The following is a 27,440-nucleotide window of genomic DNA, read 5'->3' as shown; positions in this document are numbered from 1 at the left end:
CTATTGCAGCACATTCAGCATGGAGGGGCAGGGCTTCGGGATGTTTCTGAGGAGGAAGGCATGGGGCAAGCTCTGTCCCCTCAGGCAGAGCAGAATGTAGGAGCCTGCCTGCTTAGTGTTCCCATTGTCTTTGTGAATTTCCCCAGGAGTATAAAACAGGTGTAAAAGTTTTAAGGCTTCTTTACATTGCCAGAGTGCCCAGGGTACAAGACAGTATGGCCTTATAAATGCTGATGGTGCTTTAGTGATTAGAACTGGTCTAAATGTTTGTACTGAAAAAATTTCCTATCACAATGTGCTCTATGAACTGTTGGCTACTGTCCTTTCAGAGATGGGCAGTAGCCAACATAAATTGTGAGTTTGATTCCCCTGCCCTCAATTGCCTATGTTGTAACACTGAGCATATGGCTGCATATATTTGTTGACTTGAAATAAAGGGTCACACCTAGCTATATTACTATTAGTCAAGGGGATTTGCTCCCCACTCCCATTCTCTATCCATTATATTGTAGTTTGGTTTCAATTATTTTAGTAATTTATTTAGAGTGATTATATTGCAGTATTTTGACAAATAAAATATGCAGAATTTTAAAATATTGTGAACAGAATTTTTAATTTTTTGGTGCAAAATTCTCCCAGGAGTAATTGTTGCTGAATGGCAGATGTCCAGTCATGACTACTATAGGCTTTTTAAAGAATGAGTTGTGTTACAGATGTACTTCAAGTATTGAACCTCCTGGGGGCAGTATGCTTCCATGCAGTAAGACTCACTAATGTTCTTTGCCATGTATTATTCATTTCCTAATCCTACAATTCATATTGGAATGTATCCTTACGGCAGCAGGAGTTGAAACCTGGCACCTCACAGAATCATTTGTACAGTACAAATTACTATACATTCAGAAATGCACAAAGAAGCCTGCGGAGTTGATTTTAAAATGATCACTGTGTGCGTGTGTCCATACAGCACTCTATTCTACAATGATCAACATCCTCCAAGAGAGTGCAGAGAGAACAGAGCAGGTCCCTCAGCTGCAGACTGCGTCCAAGTACATATGCTGCCATTGCTGAGCACAGCATGTGGATTTGTGCACTGCATCCAGTTATGTGACTGCCCCAGTGCCTTACTGAAATCCCACTAGACTGCAGTATGGGAAAGGAGCTGAATTTAGGGTACAGAATTAACTTGGACGCCTGATGTTGCCCTGTTTGACATACAGCAGCCTTTCTATAGAAAGTTGCTATACTTGCTGTAAACAGGGGTGTGGAACTAAGGGTGCTGGGGGTGCAGCAGCACCCCCTGGCTTGAAGTAGTAGTAACAACCACATACATGGTTTCCATCATATACAGGGTTTACAGTTTTGTTCAAAGGCTTTCAGCACCCCCACTATAAAAATTGTTCCAATACCCCTGGCTGTAAAGTAGGGTCAATGTACTGCTTGTCAAAGCGAAGGGTGATAGGAGTGTCAAGTCACTACAATGAGTAACTTCCCCTCATGATGGGCAATCCCAGTGGTCATTTCTACACTTACTTGATCTCCTTGCAGAAGTTTGGTAGAGCACATGTGGTAACGAACAAAGGATAGACTGTGCAGATAAATGCTACATGGGTTTGCAATTTGCAGTTTTTTGCTATTTCATTTGAAACAACAAGCAAAGATATTCTTGACAATGCAGATGTAGGTCTCCATCAATAATGTGCTTATTCCATTGTTTTAAAGTTCTGTACAATTATTTTATGTACATGCCTGGCAATTCAGCAAATTCAGCTTTTTTGACATATTTAGATATGGAAATTTACCAGTTTCTCCAACAGCAGGAGGAGAACATGTTGCTCAGCTATTAATGGGCTGAATTGATTTTTACTTGACAATGTCACCCCATCCAATCTAAGTTCATCTAATAGGAAAATATTTTTCCACTAAAGCATGTGATGAACAATGTACTAATGGAAACACCACATTAATATAAGGCCTACACTCTGCAAATAAGAATCTAATTATGTAGCAGTATACAGTACTTTATGGATGATACTTGCATAGCGAGTTATATGAAGAACAAACAAGATGGTAAACTAGTCTAGAAATGAGGTAAAAATTATCTTAATGATGAAGAAGGCAAAGTGGTAAAACAGAATTTATACAAAACTAGATTTCGTCTTCTGATTCCTGATCTCGTTCGGATGTTTTCAGTAATCCCATCTCCACGGACTGGGCCTGTTTAATCTTTGAACGAACTACCCTGGAGACAGTGGGGGGAAAGGAAAGAAGAGGTTTGCCACGTAATTTTACATTCTAAACTAAACAACGACTCAAATGCTGATCTGGTTATTGTTACAGGGGACACAAAGTTAATCATTTTTATTATCAAGGAGCCAGAATGACTGATTTATGAGGAAAAACTGGAAGAACTAAATATGGCCAAAGGATGACCGAGCAGGGATATAACTGCCTACAAAAATGGAAAAAGGTATAAACACCAAGGAAGATGATACAACAGGTAGATGGGCTAGACATTGCTGTCACAGTGATCAAACCTGATTCCTCCAATATACCATTCCACGGAAAATCAGGACTTCAGTGGGGGTTTTCTCAGATTAAACACTGTGAGACCAGGCACATGGCTATAGTTAGGAATAATGGGATAAAACTGGCCAAAAGAAAATTTAGTCATGGGAAAATATTAACAATGAAATCTGTTTGGTCTGTGCAACAGTCTCCAAATGAAGTGGTAATAGCCACTTGTCTTGAGCCATTTAAAACTGGCACAGACAAGCACTATCTGTCACCATGCTGTAGGGACTGCCCCATCTTGATTCTTAGCGATCTAGAACGTGGTTCTCAACCAGGGGTAGAATACCCCTGGGGATTTGCAGAGGTCTTCCAGGGGGTACATCAACTCATCTAGATATTTGCCTAGTTTTACAACAGGCTACATAAAAAGCACAAGCAAAGTCAATACAAACCAAAATTTCATACAGACAGAATGAGAAAGTAAGCAGTTTTTCAGCAATAGTGTGCTGTGACACATTTGTATTTTTATGCTTTTGTAAGCAAGTAGTTTTTAAGTGGAGGTGAAACTTGCGGTACCAAAAACAAATCAGACTCCTGAAAGGGGTACAGTAGTCTTGAAAGGTTAAGAACCACTGATCTAGAAGGTATTTTCCAGCTCTGATTTTTGTAATGCAATTCTAAACAATGTCAAAAGTAGCTCAATTTACATGAGATGCCAGTTAACAATGGTGAAATACCATTCTGTTCACAAAGTACTTATTTTCCCTTTCACTGGAATGATCAGTGATGTAATGGCCATGAATGAGCAAAGCCCATCTTTATTTTATCTTGGGAGGAGAGGGGGGGACTTTATCCCATGAGCCTAAAGTCCTACACTCGGTGCAACTGACACATGGTTCTCCAAAGTTTTAGTTCTGTAGTTAACTTACCAGCTGACAATAGTGTAATTCATTGCAAGTATAAGAAAAGCAAAGGCATAATGCCAGCAATAGCACATTGTCAAGAACATCATATTATTGTGATCCATTTGGTTCCATTCCAGTCTGCCATTTGGAGGATAAAGTACAAAACCAATCTGTAATTAAATTAAATTTATTTAATAACATTCATCTGACATTTGTTCTGAGCCATACCATGCATTACATGTCGGGCATAGGTCACACGGCAAACGTTTGCAGATTGTTTTTTTAAGTGTATTGAAGATTACATCTAAGAACATTATAACAAAACAATTTTACAGCATCATACTTAAATTAGATTATTTCTAAAACTGCACTGTAGTGCTGAAAGACAAATAAATTCCATCAAAGATACAGGGCCAATTCCAGAGAGCCCTGTATTATCTCCTATGAAGGGGAACTCTGCACCAGCCCAACTGATCCTGTGAGAGTCAGGCTTATGTGGTACAAGAGGACTGAGTAGCGGCTCTCCTTCTGTACTCTGAAAGTGGGAAACACTACCAGCCAGAAAACTGTCAGAGTCAAAGATTACCCACCTACCCACAAATACTAGCCCTTATTGCATTCCCCCTTCTCCAAAAGCCTGGTTATTAATAAGATTCTGTTGCGGGAGGGGGGCAATAATCAGGTTAGATTGCAAACAATAATGGTTGGATTTTAATTATTTATTCATTTCAAGAGAGGGGACTTTAACTTACATGTTGAAAACATGTTTCAGTGTCACTTTTTATTAAATCAGTAAAGACTAATAAGAACTGTATGTATTCTATAGATGGCGAGTGAGATTTCTTTCCAAACTATTACAAAAATTTAACACATTTATCCAAGCTAGTGCCCCTTATGATGGTGACTTTTTGAGACATGGACACCAGTCTATTAGGAGCTGGAAGAGATCAAACTATTTTCACATAAGCCATCAAACAGCAATCAGATGCTAGCGACTGTTATTGTTGACCAGGGTTTCACTTGAACAGTACTGGTTCCTTAGGCTATCTTGTCCCCTCTAGCATCAGTTCTCAACAGTCTGGCTGAGAACATTTGAGTTGGATTGACTGTATTTTGCTTCACATGCAGAGAATCTGATTAATCAGGGCATTGGCAATACAAAAGGAAAGCTGCTCATCTTTTACAAACTTGCCACTCTGCAGCCAGTATGTGGTATTCAATCCACACATAGAGTTGAAGTCTGTCATGCAAGTGTCAAAAAAGCCACCCTTGTATCTGAGAACTCTTCTGTTTTTCTATTTAATTCCTTGTGTTGTAATAAGTTACCTCTCTTAATGAGGACAAGATAGACAAGGAAAGCTAAATGACTATGTCTAACTATTCTGTTGTAAAACTTTTTAGTCAAGAGAAAAAAATCATGGAACAACAAAATACAGCAGTAAGTTCTGAGACACTGGACATTTTTCTTGAGCTCAATTATGGAAAAGTTTGCAATTGAAGAGGTTTCTTTTTTTGCTAGTGCAAGTGTTTAAATATTTGACTTGGTGCTAAATGTCTAGTTCTTCTAAAGAACCCCACACATTTTCATTCACCATGTCTGGCCAACATGTTTAAAAAAAAAAAAGGGGGAACCCGTCTAGACATAAGGAAAAGAAAAGTTACTATAGCAACCACAGTTCTCCAGCATAAGATTGCTGATATTCCTACTTCTGTTGTTAGACAGCAGTGATTTATACAACCAATATTTACCACCATTTCTCTCATGAGTACACTGTCCTGAGAGTAGCAAATTAATTAGTGTATGTCTACTAAACACCAACTAAGTATATGGCATGACAAAATGGTGATAGGAATGTCTATTAGACTTATATGAGGTAATGCTCGTGACTGATGCTAGTGCCCATATTGCTGAAGTATTAAAGTTTGGGGCACTTGTTTTACCTGTTCCACTTCCAAAGTTTTGAAACTGGCAAGCTGTGCTTGGAGTGATGAATCAGGATATAGACTGATCACTTGAGATTTTTTTTTAGGAAAAAGAGAGATGGGACCAATCCAACACATTCAAGATACTGCTCCCTTTCCTGCCTCTTTACCAGGGGCGGCTCTAGCTTTTTTGCTGCCCCAAGCACGGCAGGCAGGCCACCTTTGGCGGCATGCCTGTGGGAAGTCCCCGGTTCCGCAGATTCGGCAGCATGCCTGTGGCAGGTCCGCCGGTCCCGCGGCTTCGGTGTACCCGCCGCCAAATTGCCGCCGAAGCCGCGGGACCAGCAGACCTCCCACGGCATGCCGCCGAAGGCTGCCTGACTGCCGCCCTCACAGGGACCGGCAGGGCGCCCCCCGCGGCTTGCCACCCCAGGCACGTGCTTGGAGCGCTGGTGCCTGGAGCCACCGCTGCTCTTTACAGCAATGCCAATGAATTGTTCACATGGCCTTTCCTCCATCTTCTACCTTGACTGTGCTTTGATGAGCATTTACTTATTAATTTTCCTGCAGTTTTTCTGAATTGTGGACTTACTTTATCTGTAAAAAAACACTGCATTTATGTAGCACCACTAAGTAACTGTTGGTTTACATAGTTCATACAGTATTTTCCAGGGTTGGGAATGTCTAGTCATTACAGCAAAGGACTGAATCTGAACTCCTGGGTTCTATTCTTAGTTCACGCATTGAGTCAATATCTGGCCTTGGGAAAACAGATGTACTGGTAAAATGGCTTCCCCATCTGTAAAATGTGTACTAAGCACTTCTATATCCTCACAGGGAAATTCAAGATTAGTCGTTATTTATGAGTGCTTTGAGATCTGTGCATAAAAGGCACTGTGTAAATGCATAGTAGGTCACATCTGAAGTACCAGCATGCCAATGGAGAAGCAGCAAAGGGATAAAGCAAGTATTACAATCAAAGGAGGGAATCCTAATAGCTGGAAACATTGACTCACCTGCCAGAGCCAGCTACCTTGCAGAATGCAGAGACTCGTCCGGAGCATCTCAAGGACAATGCTGCCGCGGAAGAAGACTTCCAGAAATATGCAAAAAGCTGCTCCAAAGATAGCCACTAAAAGTAACTGATGAACATGAAAATCCAGCATGGCTCGCCCATGTATGTGGTAATAAAAGAGAAAACCTGTGACAACATAGGAACTGATCAATCTTTTAAGACAGAACAGTACAATACCAGGCATTTGTTTTAATGACATCCAACAGTTCCCCTCATCTCCCACTAGAAACTGTGAACTGCTCCCTCTGTATCAAGTTCCCTTTAAAATGTTTATTCCCTAGTGAGTTAAGCTTAGAAATGCACAAAGGTAATATTTATATTATGGTAGCACCCAGAGGCCCCAATCGGGATTAGGCCCCTTTGTACTATAAGACGGAAGCAGGCACAAAAGGAAGGAAGGAGGAGACATGTAATTGTACATACATACATACATACATGCTTTTATAGTCGGGTTATAGTTATATAGTCTGATCACCATATAACACTGAGGTGGGTGCAGCTCCATAAAGTAGCTCAGTTGCTGCCCCACAGCCAGTTTGGAGGACAGCGGGAAAAGGATGTTGATTCCTCACATTTCCCCTGTGACTCTCCCCAAAGCCCAGCCCACTCCTCTGATTGGGAAACAGGGAGGGGATTTGCCCTATAATCCTTAATTAAAAATGGGATTAACATAAAATATTACCAAACTGTCTCTAAAGTGTAGCAAAGGTGATGCTATAATGCACTTAGTTAAAATCTAGGCGGATCAAGGCTGAGATTTTTCAAAGGAGCTTAAGGGAGTTAAGTGCCCAACTCCTATTGAAATTTGGGAACTTAACTCCCTTAGGCTTCAGTTTTAGTCCAAATAATTTCTACTTTAATAATAATAAATAATAATATATTTGGTTGATTGGCTCCTCATTTTCCTCCAGGTTCTGTACACACGAGTAAACTCACCTTCAATGAAAACTGCTAACGAAAGCATCATCCTATCCAAGGCCACTGGCAATGCATTGGTGCCATGAGCCACAATGTCAACCAGCCCTGAGATGCCGTAGAAGAGATACATGGTGGCATGCTGCCAGTTCATCAAGTGATCCCAGTGTTTTTCCTCATAATTATACAACTTCAGATGAGGCCCATCAGGAACAAACTGCTCAGCTATCATACCTGCATATGAAATACCAGGGGAAGCATTGGTGGCTATCCTGGAGCTTAATTAGGGTACAGACAGATTTTAAGTCTTTAGCCATTCAGTAAAGACAGTACTTTACTCAGCAGCAGCAGCAGGCCAGTCGTGCTATTGTCTGGTATCATGCAGCCATTAACAGTGCAGATCACCACTTTATGCTGCTTTCTAATCAAATGTTTACTATTGTCTGTGATCACCTGACTAAACCTTGAACAATCTTTTTCTCTGGATAAACAGTGGCTTAAGAATGGGTTTGACATCTCTTGACTCCTTAGATTAGAACCACAAGTTCAAGTCCTAGCAGGGACACCTTAGCTTTTCACCCCCCTGCAGTACATACATTGGTATGCCAATTAGTTGACTTCCTGGGGATCTTTCCTATGATGCCTTAAAGGCAGCGGTCCCTCTCTGCTGTGCATGGGCATTAAAGCTCCAATGGGACTTTTTGCTAAAAGTAGGGATTTAAGCTGCTTTTTTTGGACAACCCGCAAACAGTTATGTAGCTACAACCCTCCATCCCAGTGAAGGCTGCATTTGAGTGGTATTTTGAGTGTACACGGTAGTTTGTGAAGCCCTTTGTGTTGAGACACTCTATACATCTAAATATATATTTTACATTGAAGATTGTATGTAGCATAATGGATCCCACTATCCCCCTACAGGATACAAGTTGTTATATTAAAGAGCAAATGCAGATTTGTTTCAAATTTGTTTCAGCACATCCATATACTCCAACACTGGAGCTTTCATTCCTTCTCCCTCAGTCTTTCCTGTCCACACTTTGGATTGAGGGATAAGTTAAAATACAGTAAAACAATACATTGCTGCAGCAAAAAAGAAAGCACTGATTTAGTATTTTGCATTCCAACAGAATATCAGCTCTACAGATCTCACAGAGGATCTGAAGAGAACTTTTCTGTAAGGGGATAATATATAATTGTACATATCATACAGCATCACTGAAGTGCAGCCATCTCTGGGGTGGAGGGCAGTGGCCAACTGGAGGTCAGTAGGGTGGGGACAAGCAGGAAGGAGACTGTGACAGAGCAGAAGAGGACAAAGCCCATGTCTTATTAGAAATACCATGGAATCTTTATTATCCCCACAAAGCAAATAGCTAAATGTAACATTGTGGCCCCATTTCAATATCTAAGTCTTGAGACCACACACAGTGAGCTCCCAAATACTCAGTTTACCTGCTTCCTAAGGGAAAACTGCTAAATTAAACTGTGCTGTGATTTGAACGAGACAAAGGTTTCAAATCAGCTGCTTAGTCCACTAAGCCATCGGTCTGGCTTTCATTTTGCTTTGTTTCTAAGCTATCCCATAACAGAATGTGAAGTGGCAATCTCAGGTAGTGATTCTGCTGCTCAAAAGGTTTGGTTCTTTTAAAAAAGGGTAGATATTTTCACTTCTGAATTTCACCAGGTAGACAGCATTCTACATTCACGTGTTCTATTAATATTCATTGGAAGCCGGTGACATCTGAAAGCTGGGAAGCGCTCACAGAGCTGCCCTCAAAACCCATTTACAGCAATGGACAGAAATCATAATGTAGTACATTCAAAAAGGGCAAGCACTGCCCACCCTGCCTGCAGTTTCCAGTTTGCATATGAGAGCCCCAGGTCAATGACCACACCTTTGCACCACAACCTCTATCCCAACCCCTGAACTGGCAAACTGATACGTGTGAGAGTGTGCGGATCTTAACGGGGCTTCAAAATTCAGCTTTAGCCGGGAAACATGTTACAAGCTTAACTATGGAATGACTAAATGTGACTCCAATTATTCATAGACTATAAGGCCAGAAGGGACCGTTAGATCATCTAGTCAGACCTCTGTATATATGTCTTCCACAATCATTAAATTTCACCCGGTTACCCCTGTATGAGCCCAATAACTTGTGTTTGGCTAAAGCATATTTTCTAGAAAGGCCTCCAGCCTTGATCTGAAGCAGGGGCGGCTCCAGGCACCAGCGCAAGCGCGTGCCTGGGGCGGCAAACCGTGGGGGGCGGCGTGCCGGTTGCCGTGAGGGCGGCAGGCATGCTGCCGAATCCGCGTTACCAGCGGACCTCCCACAGGTGAGCCACCGAAAGCTGCCTGACTGCCGTGCTTGGGGCAGCAAAATACATAGAGCCGCCCCTGATCTGAAGACATCAAGAGGTGGAGAATCCACCACTTCCCTGGGTAGTTTGTTGTAATGGTTAATCACCCTCACTGTTATTATGACATTAATTCATGGGCTTTAGGGTTTTTTTTTAAAACAATGACCAGCTCTATAATAAAACTGACAGTAAATAGATCATTTTAAAAGATAAAAATATTAACTAGCGTGGCCCTCATCTTTTTATTCTGTCTCTTTAAAATCAGAGTCTTACTTACCAATCAGGGCAAATACTGCTTTGACGATCCCCTCAATAAATTCCAGGCGCTGAAATCCTGCCCTGGAACCAAGGTAACAAGCATTCTTGTTCTTTCGACAGACATATTTTAGTGGGTACTTCACTGACCACCACAAGCCAAAGAGGAGGAAAAAACTCCCAGGCAGAGCATGACCTTTGAAATTGCCCATGTTTCTCTATAATCCAAAAACCTGAAGAGAAACACAGATTGCTGACTGAGTAAGGTATTTCTAGGAAGACAATCTGTTATAATTTGATATATGTAGGCTGCAATTTTCAAAGGATCCTAAAGGAGTTAGTTGTCCAAATACCACTGAAATTCAATGGGATTTGGGTGCCTAATCCCCTTAGGCTGCTTTAAAAATCCCAGCCCGAGTCTTACAAGTTTACATAATTTTGCAAAAATGAGAAGGATTGTAAGATTTCCAGGACTGGTCACTCTAAGACAAAAAAAGTTACAACACAATATTCCAGGTGTTGAGATTATACTGGCAAAGAGATCAGTGAAAGACAGATAGATAGATAGATAGTATAAATACTTAAAGCCCATTTCTGCCACCCCCATCCCCCCTTAGTGAATGCTGAAACAGCAGTGCCATTCAGGTCAGCAGATTTTGGAGCAAATATGGATTAGATTTTTCACTTTCACAATAATAATCATAGAATTCCCATCATATGCAGTCAATCTGATATAAATAGAATACGAAGGCTCTAGAATCTTTCCTTTCTCCTTCAATACAACCTTGTACAGCCATTTTCCAGCTGTGGTCTGTGGTCCACAAAGTACTCATTGACTGCCCATGTAATGTTGGCTGGTCATGTAGTGTCCGCTCTACTTCTTGTTTCCAACTGCTAAACTCCATTACATGCTAAAAATACATCAGATACCTTCCCAATATTACCTTTCCATGGAAGCAGTGGCTGAAGATGCCACAAGGTTGTTGCCCAGTTGCACGTGGAGGGGAGGAGACCCACATAATCACAAATGGGAAGGGAAGAGATCCCTGAGACAGCCTACTAGCATTTGTTCTACCCTGTGGGAGCACCAGAGAACTCCCGGGCTAAAACAAATACAAGGAGTCCTGACCACACAGAAATCCCATTGAAGTGTGCACAAATGAAGTAAAAAAATGTGTCTAACATAGAGGAAAGATCTGTGAGATAGTTATTACCGAACTATCAGAACTGGGAGATGTGGCATTGTCTGCCAAAGCCAGTCCATTTCTTGATCTGCCCAGCAGAGATCATCACAAGCACCAATGCCTAACCATTCAAGTTTGGGAGTGAGAGATGTACTGTTAAGAGATTCTGATTCAAGAGCTCCTCACTCACGCATGCATCTTTTACACTATTCAGCAGCACCTTGCTAGTTTGGTCTTACACTCTTTGCAGCACCAACACAATCTGAAATTCTGGGGTGTGGTGCTTGTGTTTCAAGCTTTTAAAGCTTCCATTTGTCTGGAAAGTGTTTGTCTTTGGTTGGTCCAAAGCCTGCTGACTAGAATGGTACTGCTGCCTTGTTTTAGACATGTTATTTTTTCCGCTGAGTGAAGGAAAAAAATCTTCCCTCTCTGTGTGTTTTGATCTCGCTGAATGCCATTAATTAGAAATGTTTTATTCAGTCTACATTCGTCATTCTCTGCAGGTGCAAAGCCTTACCCTGCACCATACATCAAAACAAGATACTGGATTAGAGATGCAAATTAAATCCATAAGAAGCCCTCATTTAGAGGCAGGTTACAATTACAATATGTCTGGTTCAAATGCAGATCAGCATGTTACTGCCATATTTAGTACATAGTCAATAATACCTGAGACTATAAGGATAAGCTATTAAGCAAGGTAATAAGAAAACTGACATTGCAAAAGTTATTTCCTGCCCTAAAACATGTCCAGATAGCCCATTTACAATTCACATTTCTCTTTCAAAGTAAGAAGGGGGGAAACCACACTTTTCCAAATAGGGGAAACAGAAAATGACTACACACAAGTGCTGTCAAATGCACAAAGTAAACAAACTAAGCATACATAAAGATAGATGATCTCTGATGCTTGAGTTATACAGCCAGGTGTCACTTGTAAAAAAAAACCAAACAGAATTATGCTTTAAATTGATGTGTCCCCTATAAATCTGTATCTCCCAGGTCCCCCCAAAATCCATACTCATCAGCTACCTACAACATACATGCTGCTTGTTATGTCATACCCCTGCCAGCTGGGTGTCACAGCACACAATGGGAGGAAGGATGTGGGCTCATAGATGTAGGGAGCAGTCAGGTAAATTATGCTTTAATACTCAAGCAGATTTGAAAGAGTCAGTTCTTATTCAATATCCTCTGGCTATGAAACAAGCCATGCAGTAAATGGAACACTATGGTTTCATGCATTCATTTCTGCCTTTGAAGACCTAAATTAAACTCCAGTCAGAATTAAACATTACTCAGACTATTCCCTAGTGCAGAGGTCTTCAAACTGTGAGACGCGCCCCTTTAGGGGGGCATGGAGGAACATTCGGGAAGAAGCGGCTGGGGCCTGGGCCAGCCCCTGCAGGTGGCAGGGAAGGAGCCCCACCCAGCTCCACTCCTGTCGCCAGCCCCAACTGATGGCTCTGCTCCTGGCCCCGCACCTGAGGCTCCGCTCACGGCCCTGTACCTGGGGTCCAGGCTACTGGCCCCACGCCCAGGGCCCTGGCTACCAGCCCTGCCCCAAGCTGTGGCCCCAGTCTCGGCCCCCTAATCCAATCCCCACCCCCCCTCCTGGAGCCGTGGCCCCACTCTCGGCCCTGGCTCTGGGGGAGGGAGCAGCCAGGGGTAAGGTGAGGCGCAAGGTAAAAAGTTTGGGGACCACTGCCCTAGTGACTATTTCTTCACACCGCACTAATATGGTACACAGGACTGGTTACAAGTCCCAGGGCTAGGTTTGCCAGACAGCGCTTCTCCTTAGTGTACGGGCAACTTGCCTCAAGTGGCATGTGACCACGATTCACCACCAAATTTGGTCTGCTGGTTGGATCATTAGCTTCCCCGGCCCAGGCCAGGTATTGATGGAGAGTGTGACGTGATCCATGCTCCCCCAGACAGCACTGAGGCATACTGCACAGGGAAGCTAACACACTGCCTGGTTATTCACAAAGCCTTGTTAGTAGTTTTTAGAAGTACTATATTAATACCTTTTTTAAAATAATGAGAAAATGAGACAACATATCCTATACTAGATCAGGATACAAACTACTGTCAAGTTGGAGGATGCAATATATGCATGTAGCTCTCCTTCCCTGCACATTCCTTTGCTACATCATATGCCTTGTAATTTCCTGTGTTTATCAAACCCCGGGGGATGTTACACTAAAGAGGACAGTCAACCAAAAACACTTTCCAAATGATGCAGAGTAGTGAAATTCTAAGGCCTCCCTCCTTTTCTATCCATCCAGGCAGCTTTATGAGAGAAGCACGTCCAGTACAGAAGTCGCCATTAGAAAGTCTGCATTTGTCAAGTTACCACAGTGATATCCATAACAATTTTTCCTCCCACTACTAATATCAGGAAATAACTGTGGGATGCTTATGACATCTCGTATCAAATGCAGTACTACCACCTACTCAGTTATTCCCCATTTTGTAGCTGTGCACTTGATTTTGCCTTCCTAAGTGAAATACTTTGCACTTGTCTTTACTGAATTTCATCTTGGTGAATTCAGACCAATTCTCCAATTTGTCAAGATAATTTTGAATTCTAATCCTGTCCCCCAAAGTGTGTGTGTAATGGTCTCCACACAGGGTCTGGTTGGGAAGCGTGGCCTAGTGGTAATGGCCACAACCCTGGACTGCCATGGGGGTTGTGGGGGAGGGAAGCCCGGGCCCTCCCACTCTACCAGGCTCCGACCCAGAGTCCTTTTAGCTACCAGTAACCTGGCAACCAAGACTACTTAAGGCTGTCCTCCCTGGGCCTCTTTCTCTTGTCTCCCCTCCTGGGGTCACCTCAGTCCAAGGCCTTCGCTCACTTTCAGCACTGCTCCCCAACTGAGCTAATTCACTGCCTTTTAATTCCTCCAGCAGATGGAGCATTTGCTGCAGGTGGGGCGGGGCGGGGCTGGCTGAGCCCAAAATGACCCCTTAAGACCATGTTGTTCAATGTGGGGTTTGTACACCCCATCACACACCCTCCCGCTCAAGATGGAGCCTGGGGAGTCGGGGCCATCCAATTGTGCCCCCTCTTCCCTGGAAAAGAAGTCAGCATTCTGGTGCGCTTCCCCAGCTCGATGCTGAATTTGGAATGCGTAGGGTTGGAGAGACAGGTACCAGCACATCAGTCGGGGAGTTGTGTCCTTCATGGTGTTTAGCCATCTTAATGGGGCATGGTCGGTGACGAGCTTGAATGGGTTTCCCAGGAGGTAGTATCAGAGCGAGTCTACGGCCCATTTCACTGTCAGGCCCTCCTTCTCTATGACAGAGTAGGCTTGTTCTCGTGGGAACAGCTTGCGACTCAAATAGAGCACTGGGTGTTCCTCCCCCTTTATTTCCTGAGATAAAACAGCGCCGAGTCCCACATCGGAAGCAAAATGAATTCTTTGGAGAAGTCTGGACTGAATAGGACTGGTTCTGTACAGAGGCGTTCTTTCAATTCTTGAAAGGCCTTTTCACAGGCCTCGGACTAGTGTGCTTTCTTGGGGATGTCGTTCATGATGAGGTCTGTGAGAGGGGCTGCGATCATCGAGAATCTTGGTACAAACCAACAGTAGTAACCAGCAAGTCCCAAACTCCTGACCTGTTTCTTGGTGGTAGGTCGTGGGGTGTCCTTGAGGGCCTGGACTTCATCTATAAGGGGCCGGATCTGGCCTTTCCCCAAAATGTATCCCAGGTAGGTGGTTTCCTCTTTCCCTATTTTACATTTTGCAGGATTTGCTGTTAGTCCAGCCTGTTGCAGGGAGCAGAGCATGGCCGCCACTTGGGCCAGATGTTCTTCCCAGGTTCGGCTGTAGATGACTACATCATCTAAATAGGCTGCAGCGTATGAGTTATGGGGCTGCAACACCTGGTCCATAAGGCGTTGGAACATCGTGGGTGCCCCATGGAGTCCAAAGGGCATAGTTCAAAAATGGTACAGACCGAATGGAGTGGCAAAAGCAATTTTTCCTTGCGATTCTGGTGTGAGTGGGATTTGCCAATACCCCTTTGTAAAGTCTAAGGTGGTGATGTACTGAGCTTCGCCCAGCCGGTCTAGTAATTCATCCACCTGGGGCATGGGGTAGACATCAAATTTGGAGATTGCATTAACCTTCCTGAAGTCAATGCAAAACCGGACAGTGCCATGCGGTTTTGGGACTAATACGACAGGGCTTCGCCACTCACTGTGGAATTCCTCAATGACCCTGTCATAAATATAGAGAGAAGGGTAGCATAAAATCCCTCCTTGGCAGCTGTACTGAATCACCTTACCTGTAAGGGGTTAAGTAGGTCAAATAACCTAGTTGGCACCTGACCAGAAGGACCAATCAGAAAATATATTTTCAGGTGGGGGGGGGGGGTGTTTGGGCTCTCTCTTTGTTGTTCCCTCTCCGGACGGAGAGAGAAGCCAAGCAGTTACAACATCTCCTGAAAATATACCTGGAATATTCCATCTAAAATCACGGAAATTGTAAGTAAGGCAAGGAAATGTGTTAGGTTATCTTTTGTTTTAGCTTGTGAATTTTCCTATGCTACAGAAGTAGTTTTATTCTTGTTTTTGTAACTGTGAAGCTGAGCCAGAGGGGAATCCTCTGTGTTTAAAATCTTTTTATTTACCCTGTAAAGTTACCTTCCATCCTGATTTTGCAGGTGTGATTCTTTTACTTTTTCTTTACAAATAAAGTTCTTCTTTTAAGAACCTGATTGATTTTCAGTGTCCTGAAGACAAAGGGTCTGGTCTGTGCTCACACTGCTAACCAATTGATTGGTATATTATTCTCAAACCTTCCCAGGAAAGGGGGTGAAGGGGCTTTGGGGGATATTTTGGGGGGATAGGGATTCCAAGTGACCTTTCCCTGAAATTTTGTGTAAATCACTTGGTGGTGGCAGCAATACCGTCCAAGGTTCAGGCTGGATGTGGTGGTGTGTGAGGTGGGTCCTTCCTGGTAGGTAGGAAAACACCATTGGGAAGGCTTTCACTAGGCTCGACACCTGGGCTCTTTGTTCAGGACAAAGTTGTTCCCCCACCTGTATAGCCCCTGGGGACAGGGCGTAAGGTACTTGGGGCCACAGTTCTGGCGCTGGGGCGCACGGGATGATGAATAGACTTTCTCGTTCTTTCCACGCCATCAGCAGGTTGATGTCATAGACCTGGGTGGGCTTCTGTTTGTCACGTTGTCTAGCTTCATAATTGACTGGCCCGACTTGGCACACAATTTCATAGGGTCCCTGCCACTTGGCCAGCAGTTTAGACTCTGTGCTCGGGAGTAGAAGGAGGACGCGATCGTCTGGCCTGAAAGTGCGTACCCGCGCTCCCTTGTTATAAGAGGGTTCCTGGGTTTGTTGGGTGGTGAGGAGGTTTCCTTTAGCCACAGCTCCCACAGTCTCAAGTCTCCCCCTGAAGTACTGTAGGACATTCTGAGTTCTCGGAGTTTGGCCTTCCCACATCTCCAGGACCAGGTCAAGGATTCCCCGGGGCCGTCTCCCATACAGGAGCTCGAATGGGGAGAAGCCTGTAGAGGACTGTGGGATGGCAAACAGGAGGGGGGGGGAATCAGCTGATCCCAATGTGGGAGGTCTTCTGGCATAAACCTTTTCAGCATCCGCTTCAGGGCTCGGTTGAAGCCTTCAGGCCATCCATTTGCAGGTGATAAACTGAGGTACGGGGGCTCTTTATTCTCAAAAGCTCACAGACCTGTTTCATCAAGCGGGATGTGAAATTGGTGCCTTGGTCAGTGAGAATCTCCCTGGGAACTCCTACTCAAGCAAAGACTTTCAAAAGTTAAATGGCAATAGTCTTTGCATTGGTGTTATGGAGTGGGATTGCCTCCAGATAGCGAGTCACAAAATCAACTATCACCAATAGGTGTTTGTATCTGGCGGCACTTTTTTCCAGGGGGCTTACAAGGTCTATCCCAATTCATTCGAAGGGGACATCGATGACCGGGAGAGGGATGAGGGGGGCTTTCATCCCCCCTTTTGGCCTGACTAGCTGGCATTCCGGGCAGGAGACGCAGAAGTTTTTAACTTCTGGAGCTGTGGGCTGTAGGTCTGCTCACCTTCAGCACTGCTCACCAACTGAGCTAATTTGCTGCCTTTTAATTCCTCCAGCAGATGGAGCATTTACTGCAGGTGTGGCGGGGGAGGGCTGGCTGAGCCCAAAATGAGCCCTTAAGCCCTTGTTGCTCAGTGTGGGGTTTGTACACCCCATCACAGTGTGAAACTCCTCCCAACTTGATGTCACCCTGCAAATTTTTTAAGCACACTCTCCACTCCATTATCCAAGTCATTCATGAAAATATTGAATAGTACTGGACCCAGGACTCACCCCTGCGGAACCCCACTAGATACATCCCCCCAGTTTGACAATGAACCATCAATAACTATTCTTTGAGTATGGTCTTTCAACCAGTTGTTCACCCATCTTATAGTAATTTGATCTAGATCACATTTCCCTAGTTTGCTTATGGACAATTTACTCATGGGTATTTTTAGTAAGTCATGGACAGGTCACAGGCAATAAACAAAAATTCACAGCCTGTGACCTATCCATGATTTATATTATAAATACTCCTGACTAAACCTTGGGGTGGGGGTGGAGGGTGGGGGTGTGCTGCTGCAGGGGGGGAAGGGCCACCCTGGGGGGGTGCTGCTGGGGCAGTCCCCAGGGCCAGCTGCCCGGGGCTGCCTGAGCAGTGGTCGATGCAGCTGGTTCCAGGGCCACTTCATCAGCGGCTGGTGCGGCTGTCCCTGGGGCCTCCAGAGCAGTGGCTGGTGCAGTTGTCCCTGGGGCCTCCAGAGCAGTGGTCGGTGTGGCTAGCTGCGGGTCCACTCCAGCAGCGGCCGGCGCAGCCGGCCCCAGGGCTGCCTGAGCAACTGGCCCCAGAGCCAGCTACTTGGGCAGCCCTGGAGTCAGTCACACAGGCCACTGCAGAAGTCATGGAGGTTGCAGAAAGTCACGGAATCCGTGACTTCCACGACCTCCGTGACAGACACAGAGCCCTACTTCTGGAGAATGTCATGTGGGACTGTGTCAAAAGCCTTAGGAAAATCAAGATATATGATGGCTACTGCTTCCCCCATCCACTAGGCCAATAAGCCTGTCAAAGAAGGAAATTAGGTTGGTTTGGCATGATTTGTTCTTGACAAATACATGCTGGCTATTCCTTATAACCCTATTATTCTTCTGGTGTTCTGGGACCTCACCCGTCTTCCAGGAGTTCTCAAATATAATTGCTAACGGTTTCAAGATTGCTTCAGCTAATTCCTGAAGTACCCTGGAATGAACTGGAGATGAAGATGCCTTAGCAGTGGAAGTGTGTTTTATCCCATGTTTCTGATACGTTAAGCAGAGATGAAGCTGTCAAAGTCAATGGGCATCATGCTGCTGATCACCCCCAAACAGCTCTGAAAATGTGCTCCCATGGGGCTACTTTGGAGCTGATAACAAGTGTGGCAATACATGTAATACTGATCTTAGGTCAAGGATAACTGCGGCACAGAGGTGGAAGCCCATATTTTTAGACAGGATCACTGGTTTTGGGTGCCTATTACACCTTGAGCCACATTTTCGGAGGTGCTGAATATCTGTAGCTCTCTTTTAAATTCAGTTGGAATGAGAGGTGCTATATACTTATGAAAGTGAGGGCCACGGTGCCTCAAGTTGGACAGGCAAAAGCACTAGACAGTCTTGAAATTTTTGGCCTAACTGACTTACCCATGGCCACCACGAGAGCATCAGTGCCAGAATTAGAACTCAGGAGCTCATCTCCCAGTCCTGCGCTCAGACTGCTCCTCTTCATGAGTCAGTTACCTCTGTGAGTCCATACCCATGTCCCAGCATGTAAGTTTCCAGTTGAAGGGAGTGGGGAAGTTTGTTGTCTTCCTTTTTTCTTTTTTCTAAACATGTACTTTGCATTAAAAAAATTATCTCCCCCAATTACAATTTAGGTACAAGAAAGATCTGCAATCCAGCAGCACCACCTTTGTGCAGAAGAAAAGCATTCATTCCCTGCTCAGATCTCATAGCTGTATCGATCACCTACCCCTTTTAGTGCCTCCAATCCATCAATTCCTCATCCTTCAGTGATGGCCCCTCACTCCAAGTCTCCTCAACCCTTCAGTCCACCTTCACCCGTCCCTGCTGCATCTGTTCCTATTCCCATATAGCCACACCATCTCTGGAGGAAACCTTGGATGCATTAGATCGGGACCCACAGACTTTGGCATGTCCAGCTCTTCCACTACAAGCTTCTTCTCTTCCATTCGCTCTTATTGTCAGAGCAGCTGCTGCTCTGCAGATATAGGATTTCAATCAATTTGCCAATTTGGAACCTTTCATTAAGCACTAAATTATCACAGGAAACAAAAATGTAAAGAGCAAGTTCAACTTTGTGATTTCATGGGATCTTATTGGATTTTTTTTATATATTTTATTTTATTTAGAAGGAGCTTGGCTCTACAATCTGATTAGTCCTACAATCTAATGATCACTTGGACCTTCATAGAATAACTTATTTCCAAGTGCCACAAAATGCTAACTTTGAGTTCTTCTCAATACCTGCATCAGGCACACTGCTTTTGGTCTTGTACTAGCAATTTCAGTTCCCTCCCTGAAGAAATAAGTCTTCCTACTTGTCTCTAAACCAACTAAAGTCACTTCACTGAACAGTCTCTGTGGCATTATAAATACCTCTTGCTCAACCAGAGATCACACAGTCCACAAAAAGGACACACAATATACTAAGCCACATTGGCCACTATAATCCTATGACTCCTTAGAATTCTATGCATGCTCACACACCAAGCATTGCTGGTGCACATGCTAGCAAAATGCCAAGAGAAGAGAAGGCTTTGTTATCTCAGCTGATGACTTTGAAGTCAAAGCCCATTTTGGGAGAAGTAATATGACAGAACATATCATTTGGACTGTATTAGAATCAGTTTTATGAACCACAGAATTCCCTTGCAACCAATTTACACTATTATGAGTGTTTCAGAGGAATGGATCTAACAAGACAGTGCAGCTGTCAAGAAAGCTCATTTAAAAAATAAAATGTGACAAGTAGCTGTAATACAACAAAGACCTCCTGTATAGTTAATACTGCACTTGGCACTTATGTGGCCCTTTAACAGTTAGTCTGTAAAGTGTTCTGAAGTAAAGGCATTACATTTTATATGTCCACTTTCAGGTTCTTTCTGAAAGGAAAGACAAAAACAAAGGAATTGCAACCATTTAAAAAAATGTGTGCGCACACACCACTAACCATTAGGAAACTGACTAATCTTGAAATGTTCTGAACTTTCAGTCCAGGCTATTTTTTAGAGTCTAAGGGTCTGGGAAGCACTGTTTTTGGAGGAGGAATGACCTCCATCTATTGAGGGTGGGTCCATCTTATTCCTAACCAGAAATCATAATTCTCTATTTGCAGTATCACAACTAATTACTGTAGAGTCTGACACCAGCGAGAGCATTAAGATTTCAAGTACAGAATACTTAATTTTGCAGGGTACAGGCACCTTAGAATAAGCAGCTGGAACAGAGACACTCTTCAGAACAAAGAGCCAGTTTTCATGCAACTATCTCTGATCAGATACATTCATGATATGACAGGCAAAGGTGCCTCTAACTGGTTATTTTTCCCAGGAGGTATCGGTAGCTCTTAAATCAGTTTTATCAGGGCAAATACAGCATCATAAAACAAAAAGATATAATGTCAGGTTGCAAAATTAAGATTTTTCAAATTTAAGATAAGTAGAAAGTTTTAAAAACCTGTGTTTGGATTTAAAGATTCCCCTGCAGCCTGTGAAACCTAAACATTACAGCATCATACCAGTACATGAGAACCAGAATGTGAAACTGATCTTTATATTCATTGTTCAAGTTGAATGAAGTGTGCAAGTAGATACTCCAATGGTGCCAGCCTTGGTGTCCCCTCCGGCCACTTCTCCCACAAGCATCTGCTCTTCCCAACCCACCCCCATGATGAATCTCTTTTCATAGAACACTCTCTTGACATTGTCCTGCAAAGCTGCTACCCTCCCCATTTAAATCTCTCCTGAAAACTTAATTCTGTGATAGGCAATACAAGCAAGTGAATATAATTTTTATTAAAAATAACTTCATAAAACACCACGTGGGCTTGTATAAACCGAGTACCCATGTAACCTCATTACAATAAACCATGGCTTCCTCACCCCATCCGTCCCTTCGGTCTGTCATCCTAGAGGTTGTGATCTATCTACAATTTAGATTGTGATCTGAAGCAGGAGCCATCTTTGAAGCACTTAGTACATTTATGGGCTATAATAAACAATATAATGACTCTTGTTATCTCCAAGTTCACCAGATGATTCATTCCAATTTATACTTGCACACTTAGTATTTTACAAACTTTTTTACCATCAAGTCCAGTATACTTGCTCCAGGATTGGCCAACACGTGATGCTGCAGGGAAAGATGAAAAGTCAACATGGGAAAACATATGAGTAGAAGTGGAAAAAAGAAATTCCTTCTGACCCACCCTACGGTCAATAACACATAGAACATGAGATGTCATTACCTTGTCAATACTTGGGATTTAGCAATCTGTGTCCAGCATCTGGAGTAGACAAAGAAAGCTATGATTTACACCATTTCCTCTTATTCCTGTTTCAAGCAAAATTAACTCATCCTGTACAATTTCCAGCTTTCCTCATCTACATTTCAGGTTTCCCTGGGCAGCAGCTATACTGGTTGCTGGCCGCTACCACTGAATCAGGACTAACCTCAGAGATAGACAGGGCCTTAACCTGTTTTACTGTTCTTGTCAACATTCTCAGAGATGGCCCTGCCACACCACAGGATACAGCAGCTGGCTGTATTTAGCCAGAGAGCAGAGTGGGCAGCAGGTGATGCTCATGACAATTGATTACTGTCACCTTCTGCTGCTGAAAGCAAATGAGGTTAGGAACAAGAGAGAGGGGAGACACCCAAGCCACCCCAAACGCACTCTAGATTCCTCATGGAAGACTGCACTGCAGTGTTGCTAACTCTTGTGATTATAGAACAAGTCTCACGATACTTAGTGTTTTTCTTAAAGCCCCAGCTTCCAAGCTCATGTGAGAATCTCAGCTTTCATTTAGAAAACGTTTCTAACTTTCAGAGCTGCAGAGAAAAGCTGAAAAATATGAACACTAACAGCTCAGAAAACAGAAGGCAAATTAAAAGACCAAAAATGTATGTTTGAGTCTCATAATTTTGAGGGGCCTGACCCAGGAGTTTTGAATGCTTTAGGCTGGTGATACTGCCTGGTTATTATTTATTTGTATTACGGTAGCTCCTACGAGTTCCCGCCATGGACCAGGGCCCCATTATGCTAGGTACTGAACAAACACAGAGTAATGGGAGAGTGGGAGACTGCCACGTGGCTAATTGCCATCAGGCCAGCTGCATCCAGCAAAACACTTGGGCTGAGCAGAGGAGAAGCACTCATGTGAGCTGAGGCTAGGCCCAGTGGCCTAGCCTGTTCCCCTCCCTCTTCCATGAGTCTCATGTTTTTCTGCTGTTGGAAGTCTTCTCCTCAAGAGAGGGCCTGCGAGAGGCAGTGTGCTCCGCATGCTGACCTTCATGCAGCTGAATGAGCATACTGCCCCTGGCAGGCACTACTGTGAGGAGATGCAAAAAGCCATATGGGACAGGGAAGAGAGATGGAGGAAGAAGGCCTGGGCACACCACACGAACAGTATTGTTAAGTTTGAAAACTTGTCCTGGAAGTAAGCCCAATGCCCCCCAGGCATGTGAACCCCAGAAGCAGGGATATTCCCCGTTTAACAGAGCACATTTCACCTTGTAGTGACTACATGGGCATTTGGTAATGATGGTAACATTAGTAGGAAATGAAAAATCCTCCAAAATGATGGACAGAGCATAAGAGGGCTCAATGCTGCAGCCCCTCTGCAGGCAGAAACCCTATTGAAGACAGTAAGAATGCTACCCATAGAGTAGCCACAGGATAAGGTCTTAATAGATCAACCAAACCAATGGCTACAAGTAATAGGCCAAATATTCCTCCAAGATACAGCCAAGCATCATCATTGACTTCAACGGGCCCCAATTTTAGATGTGTCTTGACTCTGAGCCCCTGTAGAGAAAGCAACAGGCACAACAATATAGGGAAATACAAAGTTATAAGATATCCTAGTCCAGGCTTAGCCTAGTTAAAAAGTTAGTGCTGAAGAAGTGAGGTGAAAAGAATTATACAGGCTCAGCAACCTGAATGAGGTGTTAACCCACTTCCTGAACTGGAGAAAAGAGTGACCAAGAATTGGCCTGGCACTCCGATTAACTAATGAACACATTGTTATGATCATACCTACAGCTTTTTCTTCTTTTCCATTGGGAAGAAAGGTGGAGCTGGACTCTTAAGCATGGCCTGTACGGTACCCTGCCCTGTAGTAAAGAATGGGTGTAGCACTCATTTCTTTGCACACTACAAACTAAGAGCTTTTAATAGAGTTTGCTTACTTATGTGTGGAAAGTCTGCCAAGCAAATGACCAAGGCCACAAGAGTTTTGCCCAGTCCAGTGAGCATCTAGGAAGGGAGGAGGATAATAATGTCAATTGCTCTCTGCTATAACTAAATACGGTATGGCTCTGTGGTGACTAAGTAGCAGAAGACAGGCCATATCTGCTCCCACTGACATCAATAGGAGTTTTGCCATTGACAAATCCTGGTTCAACGGTGTCTTAAGACTAATGAACTGGAGAAAGCCTTTAAATCTTTTGGTGATACTGCTCTGGCCACTTGCTGCTGTAAATGAAAAAATGGGCTAGTCACAGAAAGATACAATATTCAAGAGAAGACAGAAAACAGCCAACAGTAAGTCAAAAAGAAAGTTTATCCAAAGATAGCTGCAATCATTCACTCTATTTTACTATTCTACCTCTATGGTAATTTTCCTTGTTTCCACCCATATTCACCACAGACCAAAAAATCTCTAATATTAACCTACTCCACCCACAGAGGGTAAATATGGGGAAAGCCCAAATAAGTAATGCTGAATGTTGTAAGAAGACATTTGAATTAGAGCAGGGTGAATAATGGATTTTTCAGTTTGCTGGCAATTCCAAAGAATCGAAAAAAGTTTCATTTGGGTCAAACTGAAAACTTCTTTTGAATATTTCCAGCAAATTACAAAGTAAAACAAAAACTGAGTTGGCTCAGAATCAAATGTTTCATTTTGATGTTACTGAAACATTTTGATTTTTCAGTCTGGTCAAATCTATTCAGTGAATTCAATGCATTGACTAGTTTCAGGTCCACCAAAACTATGTTTTTCAGCAAATAAACTATTCACTGGCAAATTTCATCCAGCTCTAATTTGGATTAGGAATGGTGATTTTAGTGTGAATGATCAATGTGTCCTCAAAAGCAACACCAACACATTTTTATTTACAATGGTGACCTACTTATGGTGACTCTCAAGTGTGTGCCATTACTCAACAGATGAACAAAAACAGTTACACAAGATCATAATACTATCAGAATAAAGTTATAACACCAGACAAATCACAAGTAGCAGGTGTGCAAATACAAAATGATCACACAAGCTCTGATTTAAAAATGCAGAGGTATAAACACTTTAAAACTTTAACTTCTTGTGCATTTCAGTTGCCAACTGCTGAAAATTCTAAAAGCTGCCTACTAAAAAGGTAAAAAAACATTTGGAATATGCAGTTCGGTGAACATGTAAAGTTGTAGAACTATCAGAGGAGGAGAAGGAGGAGTGATTTCTGAAAACTGGAATAACATGGAGCACTCAGAGATTTTAAACAGAATAAAGTAAAATAGGGAGCCTGGTAGTTTGGGAGTTTCTACCATTTAATAAGTGATAGTTATTAAATTCCAATTCAATTTTTTCAGCCAGAAACTGAAGACGAAACACAGATTTCTCTCAACCTGAAAGACCCCAGAACAAGGGAGAAAGGTAAACAGTGCCAGCAACTTAAAACTAAGTAGGATTTGTTTCATTCACATCCATAACATTTTCAGCAGCCTCTATTTCATGATTCAGAATTGCTGATGTCAATGATTTATAATAACTGAAGTAAGAAGTCACCCACACTTTGAGTGGAATAGTCCAGAATATGTATGGGTTTAAAATGAAGCGCATTATTATATAATCCCATAAAAAATTACGAGATACTGTATATAGTATCTGAATGTACTCTAGAGTGTCAGTACCGCTTGACTATAACAGACACATTGTACAGGTAATAAATGAGGGTACTCTGCTATCCCTCAGTTCTCCTGCTATGCCCTTCTCATCTTTCAGCAGAGGATCTCAACAAAAGTTAGGGATGTCGATTAGTCCTCAGAGCAACCCTCAGAGGAGTTACCCAGAGCCAGGAATAGTACCCAAGAATCTAGGAAACAAAACTCCTAGTCCTTTGCTCCTAGTCTGATTGGTGGCTTGTTTGAAAGTGTTTGTACAAGAATGCAAGACACTAGTCTAGAGTAAGGAAGGCAGTGTCTGAGAGCACACGTTGCTGGATGCAACTCCCTTCCTCAGCGAGAAGGAAATGGGGCTCACCCAGCAGACAGCACACCAGGATTTAAAGCAAATAATTTAGGGGATGCATGCAGGGAACACCGCTTCAGCCGCTCAACTCCTTTTAAATCGGAGGCTCTAGTGCAGGGGCAGGCGGCATCTGCTTTGAGGCACGGACTGTTTTCTTGCCTCTCCACAGTCAATACAAAGTTTAAACCATTTTAACATATATTAAGCAACCCCTTACCTAGCTTGGACTGTTTCTCTGCAATTCCTTCCTCCTGCTTTCTTGCCTGTTTAAACTTGAACTGAGACCAATCTGCGGCTATTGCCTTCAGCCACCTTTACAGTCCAGCTGTGCGCCGAGTCCCCGCCGCCTCCCATCTCTGAGTGGGAGTGAAACATTAACACCCCCTTCCCCCGCGTCTTCTTTGCCGCACGTAGAGAACTCCTCCAATTGTTGTCTGCAAAGGATGCGGCCCTCCTCCCCCACCGCAGCTGCCCAGCTGTGCCTCCGCTGGCTGCACCGCTGGGCGCTAAACTCCAGCGCTGGCCTGTCTGCAACGCCCCACGATTGCCTTTCATTGGTAGCGCTGCCGTCTCGGCGCCTTCGGATGGGCTCCAGGCGCAGTCACTCTCTTGCTCCCGGGTCCGCGTGCAGAAGACAGGCAAGCCGCCCTCTGCAGGCGGAGGGCGGGCGGGGACGGCGGAGGCTGGAGTGATGTGGCACTGAGCGGCGGGGAGGGAGCGGAGGGGCGTGGAGGGGAGAGTGTCTGGGCAGGGGCGCCTCTCTGGGTTCTTGAAAGTGTGCAGAGAGCCAGTCCCAAGCTGCGGGCTTACGGCACTGTCCCTGCCCCCCGGTCTCAGTCATTTAAACTGGCAGGCGCACTCCCTGTACAGTTGTTAAGGGGATGCGGGATTTTGCAGGGCGTTTCAATCGGACACTAGTCCTGTATCTCTTTAATTTGTATTTTACTCATAGGTATGTCCGCAGGGGGGCCAAAAAGGGGGCATAGCCTGGGCCACCCTCCAAGACATACCAGCGTTTTGGTGCCCCCCTTCAAACCACTGCAGGAGTCCCAGTGTTTTCCCCAGGAATTGAAATGGGGGGGGGTGTTCGAATTTAGGGGGTGGGGGGTCAGGGCCGATGAGGGGTGAGACTGCGAGGGAGAATGTGGGCTGTATGGCACCATAGTAAAAACTGAAAAAATGTTTCATGACCATTTTATTAGATTTAACTCATGTTTTAAAATCATCACACAAATTAAAGTTGACTCTCAAGCCTCCCGTGCTATGGAGCACTACATCTACATCCTTCTTGGTTTCTTGTTATAATTTTGCACAACTCTGTTAATGAACTTCTTGAATGCAATGCGTTCATCTTTGGTGGGTTCTTGTGTGTCTGGTACTTCCATTCCTTCAACTGATATGCTCATTAGTTCATTCACATGATCAGGCAGAAGGCGACTTCTTTCAGAACACACAATTCTATTCAATGATGAAAAAGAACACTCAACGTAGCTGTTGTGACTGGGAGTAGCAAGAGATGAATTCCTACTTCTTTCATCCCAGGAAACATAGCACAAAGATCGGGTCAAGCCACTAGTGATGATAAAAAAGAAGTTGAAGTCAACTCTTCATTCATTCCTCGTATGATATTCCACTCTGTATTCAAATTCTCTATTCTGTCCTGAGCACATGGCAGCCTCATAGCTGGTAGTGCCTCACTCCACTCAACTGTCGGTGTTTTATAGG

At 43.8% G+C, this 27,440-nt stretch overlaps 1 protein-coding gene across 3 annotated transcripts; it reads right to left on the bottom strand.

The window, feature by feature from the left end:
* Positions 1-1,332: 1,332 nt before the first annotated feature.
* On the bottom strand, positions 1,333-26,100 carry TMEM45A (transmembrane protein 45A). Of its 3 annotated transcripts, XM_024216155.1 has the most exons (9): positions 25,933-26,100; positions 21,716-21,754; positions 21,556-21,600; positions 19,199-19,447; positions 9,971-10,181; positions 7,354-7,566; positions 6,359-6,543; positions 3,444-3,589; positions 1,333-2,242 (listed from the first exon to the last, which is right to left on the bottom strand). In XM_024216155.1, the coding sequence occupies exons 5-9, from the start codon at positions 10,158-10,160 to the stop codon at positions 2,149-2,151; spliced, it is 828 nt and encodes a 275-aa protein (XP_024071923.1). In that variant the 5' UTR covers positions 10,161-10,181; positions 19,199-19,447; positions 21,556-21,600; positions 21,716-21,754; positions 25,933-26,100; the 3' UTR covers positions 1,333-2,148. The 3 variants fall into 3 exon arrangements, with proteins under 3 accessions (XP_024071923.1, XP_024071924.1, XP_024071922.1); XM_024216156.1 differs by lacking the exons at positions 19,199-19,447; positions 21,556-21,600; XM_024216154.1 differs by lacking the exons at positions 19,199-19,447; positions 21,556-21,600; positions 21,716-21,754.
* Positions 26,101-27,440: the final 1,340 nt, after the last annotated feature.

The sequence above is a fragment of the Terrapene carolina genome, unplaced genomic scaffold, assembly GCF_002925995.2.
Source record: "Terrapene carolina triunguis isolate 2854851 unplaced genomic scaffold, T_m_triunguis-2.0 Scaffold558, whole genome shotgun sequence".
NCBI lineage: Eukaryota > Metazoa > Chordata > Testudines > Emydidae > Terrapene > Terrapene triunguis.
Note: the sequence above shows the minus strand (reverse complement) of the source record. Positions and strands in the feature narration are given on the sequence as shown.